Source organism: Gambusia affinis, linkage group LG06 (genome assembly GCF_019740435.1).
Source record: "Gambusia affinis linkage group LG06, SWU_Gaff_1.0, whole genome shotgun sequence".
NCBI classification, from domain to species: domain Eukaryota; kingdom Metazoa; phylum Chordata; class Actinopteri; order Cyprinodontiformes; family Poeciliidae; genus Gambusia; species Gambusia affinis.
Window position 1 is genome coordinate 29,474,161 of NC_057873.1, and position 8,003 is coordinate 29,482,163.

General features: G+C 41.3%; 1 protein-coding gene across 1 annotated transcript; it reads left to right on the forward strand.

Annotated features, from left to right (window-relative positions):
* Nucleotides 1-221: 221 nt before the first annotated feature.
* Nucleotides 222-7,830, forward strand: efhd1 (EF-hand domain family, member D1). Its single transcript, XM_044119396.1, has 4 exons — nucleotides 222-787; nucleotides 3,611-3,758; nucleotides 4,756-4,890; nucleotides 5,782-7,830. The coding sequence occupies exons 1-4, from the start codon at nucleotides 504-506 to the stop codon at nucleotides 5,914-5,916; spliced, it is 702 nt and encodes a 233-aa protein (XP_043975331.1). The 5' UTR covers nucleotides 222-503; the 3' UTR covers nucleotides 5,917-7,830.
* Nucleotides 7,831-8,003: the final 173 nt, after the last annotated feature.

The following is an 8,003-nucleotide window of genomic DNA, read 5'->3' on the forward strand; positions in this document are numbered from 1 at the left end:
CCCCTTTTTCACCAAAGGGTGTTACAAAGGAAAAGTACAACTGTTGCACAATGCCCTATGAACCACCCAACCTGCTGCATGTTAACATAAAATTAGTCCTTACAGTTTTATCAAGATTGAGAACTTTTGAAAGCAGCAGGGGACGGTGCTGTCAACACTGGGCTGAGGCTCTCAACAGCGCCCTCTGGAGTCACACTGGTGGTAAGAATTTGCTATGGACACAGCTCCAGTACTTTCTGGGTATTGTAGTAGTAGTCTTTTGTGTAATGAACACATGCATATTACATGTAAAATAGGTTTTGTTAGGCTCCTTGGAGTTGCAAAATGGGAAGTTTATGAGTGATATTTAAACACGTGTAAGTAAAAATAGATTATGAACATCAGTAGCCTCTTATTGTGAAGTCCTACAGGAAGCGGCACGTACAGTCCAGGGCTGAAAACTGGCTGAACTGTCTGACTCCATTTTAATTGACTGTTTCTGTGAGAGACGTTAAACCTTCAGCATGGCATCTGACGAGCTCGCTAAGAAGTTGCAGTCGCGACTGGCTGCTGCGGAAGAAGCCGAGGAGAGGCCCGAGACCGAACAGAGTCCGGATCCGGTCCAATCCCAGGAACCCGATCATGGCTATGGAGATACGCCGTCCGAGCTGGCGACGAAACTGAACCGCAGGCTGGACATTAACGACGGAAGTGCTCCTTCTCGGGCGACTCGTGTTTTTAACCCCTACACCGAGTTTAAAGAGTTCTCTCGCAAGCAAATTAAAGACATGGAGGCGATGTTTAAACGGTAAGAATTAATGTTCAGTGCTTTTTCATGTTTGATGCCAGCTAGACGCTCCGTGGTGTTTACGGGAGTTGACTGGATTGTAGCCTAATGAGTATGCAGTTCTGATAGATCGTGATTCATCTTGTTCAGAGTGACGCACTGCAGGCCCGCTCCATCTCCTCCTGCTCCCCGCTAGGGTCGCTAAACATTCAGGTTTAATTGGAAAGTAGGAGTTTTCGTATGGATTGCCCCCCCCCCAACCCCCCATATATAACATAAAAATATGTGATTCCTTACTGTCCTGAACTCAACATCCAATCTGGGCAAGCACATTTATTGAAATGCTGGTATTTGGAGACGTAATAATCTATGTTACGGTTATGTTGTTGCTCCTCTGGTTTGATTGGTCGGTTTGTTTACTTGTTTGGGATACATGAAGGAAGGTGCAATATGGGTTTTATATGAAACAATATGAATATTTTTGTTGTTGTTGTGGGGTCAGGGCTCAATAAGTGTGTGTTGTTGTTTGTAGTGTAATTAAATATGGTGCTTCACAAAGCACAGCTCCTCCAGACTATCCATCTATCCATCCATCCATCAATCCATCCATTTATTTTCTTCCGTTTATCCGGGGTCGGGTCACGGGGTAGCAGCTTCAGAAGGGAGGCCCAGACTTCCCTCCCTCTCCTCAGCCTCTTGTTCCAGTTCCTCCGGGGGAATCCTGAGGCGTTCCCAGGCCAGCCGAGAGACATAGTCCCTCCAGCGTGTCCTGGGTCTTGCCTCCTCCCTGTGGGACCTACCCTGAACACCTCACCAGGGAGGCGTCCAGGAGGCTCCTCCAGACTAGCAGCAGCAATTAGCAAACACCTGGAGTGAACTGGGCGTCTGCTGAGATTATCACAAAACTACAGCTCTCCTAATAACGGCTGTAACGAACAGCTAGAGAAGCATTCGTTGAAAAGGTATGAGAGAGAGAGAGAGAGAGGCAAATTTCAAGGTGTCAGATGCTGTGTATGATGCAACGTCAAATTTATTATTTTTGCTATTAACTGAAGGTAACATAGTTTCTTGGTTGCTAGAAAATCGTAATGTGCTTGGTAAATACATAATACCTTCTTCCCCTTTTAAAAGAACACATATCTCACTTCTTCTGACCATCCTGGTTCATATAGCAGTTGCTAAACACCTACTGAGAGCTTACTTCCTTTTCTGATATGACTCACTGATAATTCACCTGAGGTCATATTGAATTACAGTTTTAGTTATTTATTCGCTCAGCTTAGCGGAAGAGCTGTTCTATTTCTGCTTTTAGAGTTCCTTTTAAATGTTGTAACTCTTGTTAGTCATTTCTGCCACTCTGTATGTTTCATCAAGAAGCTTTTCATTTTGTGTTTCCGCCCTTTGTTTTTCTGGTCTGGTCAAAGACCGTGATCGTGGAGGTAGACAGAGAATACACACTGCTGTGTGCACAGAGAAGGAGCCTCTGTCAGCCGTACAATTGATTTTATGCAGGGAGATTGGGCCATCATATAACTGTATATATTCAGAATATCATGCTTTATGTTCAGAATGCAGTTGGTTTTCTAACAATATATAAGCGTATTGACAACATGTTGCTGTTGAACCACTTCCTGTGAGGCCGTCTGTTGGGTATTTGGAAATAGGAGACATAGAAAGCATGTCAGAACTTGTTGAGAAATGCAGTTGCCTTTCAGAGAGTGTTCACCGAACCATATATGGCTCATCAGCGAAACGTTTAGGTTGCATACATGTCAGTGAAGAAATCAAGTTCTGAAGTTTCAAGTTGACATTGACTTGTTAAAACTTAAAAAATTTGTTGATTAAAAAAAGTGTACCTGCGAGATTTCTATTTCTTCTGTTTTGAACAATGTTTTCTGTTTGAAGAAATCTAAAAGGGGCTTTCCAAAGTGTGCCTGTTGCATGTATAGCTCTTGTCGGCCCCAATTAGAATGACCATTTGCACAAAACCTGTCAGAAATAAAAGGCTAACAAAAATTCTTTAAAAACTAGAGTCTGTAGTTAGTTGACCCTCAAGTAGTATGACACTACTTGTTTCTTTAACTAATTCAGAAATTCACTAATAATTACAGTGTATATTAAACCTGACAGGGAACCAAAGCCCAGTCCTAATGCGGCGGATCCTTTTGCTTAGTGTTAGCTTCAGAGGCATGGTGTGAATTAGGTTCTGGTTACTGTTAGGGTCAGGACTGGACTGGTGTTGGTTAGACTTGATTAAATGTCTGCTAGACAGAAATGCAGTAATTAAAATAAAAAAGTCCTAATATGGGTAGAAATACAAACGTGTGTGTTTGTGTGTGTGTGTGTGTGTGTGTTTGTGTGTGTGACTTTGGTCTTCATGGCATCGTCTGGATTTCCTCTCATTGTTTAAAGAGACAGTAATAATTCTGTATGTAAACCTCTGATTTTGAAGACATTAATAAATAAAGTGCTAACATTGTTGTGGCATTTGGCAATAATTTACTTAATAATTTAACAACAATAATAATATTTTAGTAATTGTAACTGATCTAAAACAGATCTGAACTTCAGACAGTGGATAAAATAACGTGAGTCTTTGTACTTGGTGTATGTAAACTTCTGGTCTCCGCTCTAATAGCCGAAGCTCATTTAAAGCCACAGCAGCTGTTGGTCGTGAGGCTGGATCTGTTGGTGTGCTGTTCTTCCTGAGCTCCTGTTGCTGCTCAGTCTGGGCGAGTCATTCGGACTTTAGCTTTAAAACTTAAACCGAAACGCTTTGACTCAAGCCGCGTTCGCTGCAGGTTTACCTTCCCCTGACCTCGGATGCCTTTTCGCTGTTTCCAGGTTTGACACTGGAAAAGATGGCTTCATCGACCTGATGGAGCTGAAGATACTGATGGAGAAGTTGGGAGCTCCACAGACTCATTTGGGCCTGAAGAACATGATCAGGGAAGTGGATGAAGATTTTGACGGCAAATTGAGCTTCAGAGAGGTGAGAGGGAGGTGATGATAAAATGAACATGGCCTATGCTTGTGTACTGAATATTGAGATGGTGATTGAATTTTTGCAGCAGTGCTAATGTGTATAAATGTCAGAACTATAGTAGGATAAATGTTTGAGTGGAGGCAGTACAACATCCTGAAAAAAGGAGAAGTGGTGACTAAGCAGTTCTACTGGTGGAGTTGCTGTGGGCCAGGATGAGACTGTCACAGTGTGACCTATGAATACCACTATGAACCCTACAAACTAGGAAAAAAGTAGAATGCCATCTAATTTAAAGACAGAAAAGTGAGGATTATTCCTATGTGATATTACAACAGCTTGATTGGACAGTCACTGCTGTGCTGTTGTTGACGTGACAGAATGAGCCACTGCAGATGTATTTTGTCCGTGCTCCTCCAGCATAATGCAATAGATCTCCTGGCTTGAAATAGTCTAAAATCTATCAATTTAGTCTTTTTCTCCGATTGTTTGAATTCCGTTGGGTATATTCCAAGTACACAGAGTTTATCCTCTTTCATCTTAAACAATTCAGGAAGACACCTGATAACATCTTCCAAAGTCTCTGGGTTTTAAGACGTTTCCACAGACAACGGAGGAGAGTTTCTTTTTCAAAGAAACATTTTGTGCAAGTATCTGGAATAGATATAATATGGGACATGCATATTATATGGCACATATAATGAAGCCTAACACGTGTTACATACTGTAGGTTCTCATAAGCCATTTATGTTGCAGAAGTTTAATCATGTGTGTTTGTTGTTTGTTTTTGTGCTATATCTGATTCTGTATCTAAAAAGAAAGCCCTCTGTCAAGCCCTCTGGGACTTTGGCTGCTACGTTTTCCTGGGCGTTATCCATTCATGCTGGCCTGAGCCCGAAGCATTGTGGTCCTGGTGCAGGCTGACGTGTCGGCACGGTTACCTGCATCATGTCTACACAAACACAAACGAGCTGTTGAACAAGTTTGGTTGTTTCCCTGTTTGCAGTTCTTGCTGATCTTCCGTAGAGCTGCGGCTGGAGAGCTGATGGAGGAGAGCGGCTTGATGGCTCTGGCCAGGCTGTCTGAGATCAACGTCTCCACTGAAGGGGTCATGGGGGCCAAAGACTTCTTTGAGGCCAAGGTATGCTAGTAGCTTGTTCTATTCCACGAAGTTAATCAGACCACCGTGTCATTAAGAACTGTTTTCTCAGACACTGATAAGTAATCCGAATATTTGATAAGAATAAATCGCTCTATAAATTCTCTTACCGTGAAACTGTCTACGGCTTAATTTTACATCCTCATATACTTAGCAACGTAGTTGCTAGGTAAAACAGGAACTACATATGAACATGTATAAGACTTTGTGTGTGTATGTGTGTGTGAATGAGTGAGAAAAGGCTCCGTGTTGGATTGAATTATTGTACCAAGAAGGCAGTCCTGTGAGACTGGGAAGCGTTTCCTTTGGTGGTGTGCCAATCGATCAGCCGCCAATCGATCAGCCACCAATCAATCAGCTGCCAATCGATCAGCCACCAATCGATCAGCCATCAATCATAATTGGCCGATTTCCATGAAAAATTCTATGGTCATGTTCTTCTGAAACTATAATTATCCTCTATCTACCCTGTAGTGATAAGCTCTTTATTTAGCAGAGATATTATTCACTCTGTAAATATTTGCAGCACTTCACTTTCTCCACGTTATGTTCTAGTCTTTTTCCAAATTGTATTAAATTGATTTCTGTCCTCAAAATTCTACTTATGACGACGTGGACAAGAAGTTCCTGAGATTTTTGTTAATAAATGAACAAAAGTAAATGAGGTGATATTAAACTGTTTCCACTGATCATCCTGGAGACGTTTCTACAGCTTGAAGGGGGTCCAGCTGTGATGAATTCAGACGATTACACAGACGGGCATCCGTCTGTCTTTACCGATCAACTCAAAGCCCCTCTGTCGACCTGCACTGTCTGCTGCGGGGCCTGATGTAGACAGGTGTGTGTGCCTGACGGTGTTTTTGTTGTTTTCAGGTTCAGGCTCTGTCCCAGAGCAGCAAGTTTGAAGCGGAGATTCGAGAAGAAAAAGAAGAACGCAAGAAGCAGGAGGTGGAGAAGAAGGAGCGGCAAGCTGCCTTCAAGCAGCTGCAGTCGGCCTTCTGCTCATGACCGCCGCGGCTCCACCTCAAGCACATCCATGTTGAAATTTAAAACGAGCTCACCACTGCACTCACACTGTAAGAAGCAACGTAACTCAGAACAATAAGGTTTAAAATCCGAAAGGAAAGTTGAATATTTCAATCTAACGTATTTGAAACTAAATTCCCTGTGAAATCACAGGCCACCTTAACATAGTTTCTGCAGCTACTCAACAAAACTGTAAAATGCAGAACCATAGCTTCGGACGCGTACGACGATTCCTGATATCTTTTAAGTTTCTGTAAATCTAAATGGCTACAGCTGCATTTCTGTGAATTTGTTTGGAAGATTTCACCCTGAGGGAACTCTGAATTATTTTTATTCATTCTTTCTACACTGTGTGCTGCTTGTGAAATATGTTTAACATTCCAGTTTTTTCAGGGTTTGTGTCACCTGATGTTGTTTACCCTTAACACGTTCCTAATTTTAGTGTGAATTTCCCTACCTTAACATTTCCTATAAAAAAAAAAAGCACTAAGACCACATTGAGCGTGTATGTTTTTGAACAAACTGCTCCCGCGTTTGTTGGCTTCCAGTATTTCTCAGAGAATTAACAAAATGTGTTTGGTAATGATTTGGTGATATATATATAAAACCTTCCGTCTTCTTACTGTCGTATTTCATCATGAGAGATTTTCTCTGCCTTCATTAGAATTGATTTCACCTGTCAGAGAACATCTCAGGTGTTGACGACGCTACGCTGCTTTTACGAAAAGTGATGTTTAATTCCACAGAAGGTGTTTGAAACTTTGACCTCCTTTATCACAGAGTTTGCTTGAAATGACTAAATCCTAGCACAAAGTTTACCATTCAGGCTCTGTGCTGAACAATAAGACTTGTGGTTTGTATCCCACATAATGGATTCCCTCAACACACACCTAGTGCATTTTGTGCACCTAAACCAATGTGAACAGTAGACTGCATTTTCGGACTTGATTTCAGTTATACTGAGGAGCTGTCCCAGGGTTACGCTGCGTCCCTGCTGTGCTGAACAGGTACAGAATTACAGGGTCCGTTAGCTTTAGGCTTGATGTGAATCAACCTGTGTATCCTTACAATTTGAAAACACGTATTTCTATTTTTTTGGGTATGTATGAACGAGGCTGTGACTATAGGCATGAATGTCATGCGATATTTGGAGTCGTCATCACCTGATGACGTAAAAGATTAAAGACGTAAATAAGTTCTGAGAAGCAGTCTGTCACAGGTTTCATCTTTAGAAGCACATTCAGTATTTGTTGCACAATTTAGAAATGCTTGGTGGAACTAAAAGTAATTGTTGGGGTTGGAGAAGGCTTCTGACTCCCCCAGTCTAGATCTGGTTGGAGGTCCGGCTCATTGGTGTACTGCTGCAATAAAAAGCCAGATTTCTTCATGATTTGTTTTCAGCCAATAGGAAGGGATCTTTGACTTTTTGTCACAGTCGATGCTTCAGATTATAGATGGTAGCTGAATTCTGTTTCGTCTTGTGCTTGGTGACATTGAGCTAGCAGAAAGCATGACCTTCCTGCAGTGGAATGCAGCTGTTATTACCTGTGTATTTGTTGCCATGACGTCACAATCTGCTGAAAATAAAATTCCATTTCAATTCCACAGACAAGAGCTGCAAGGTTGTAGTATTAACTGTAGTGTGTCCATAGCAACGTGTAACAATTCCAAACTGATACAATGTTTAATGTAACTTTTTCAGTACTCATTGTGTAAAGGTGTTTCTTTTTCTTTCTTTTTTTTAAGGTTAAAATCTTTGTTTGATTTATCAGAGTTATATGATGCCAAATAATAAAGTGGTAAGTGAAATATATTTTTAGGCAATTGTAAAGAATATGTTCTACCCTGTGTGGAATGAAACATTTTAACTTTAATAAAGGAAACTTTAAATCGTTATTGGAGAAATGCATTTATATGGTCCATCATAGAGAACCAGTCGTTCTGTTATGCATTAGAGGAGTTCATGTCCTAACTGCCCTGCTGGTCTAAAACCACAAATACATGAAACCTGCTATGTTTAAACTTCGGTTTGATTTATATTTGGGGATGATGTTGATGATCTGTTCAGT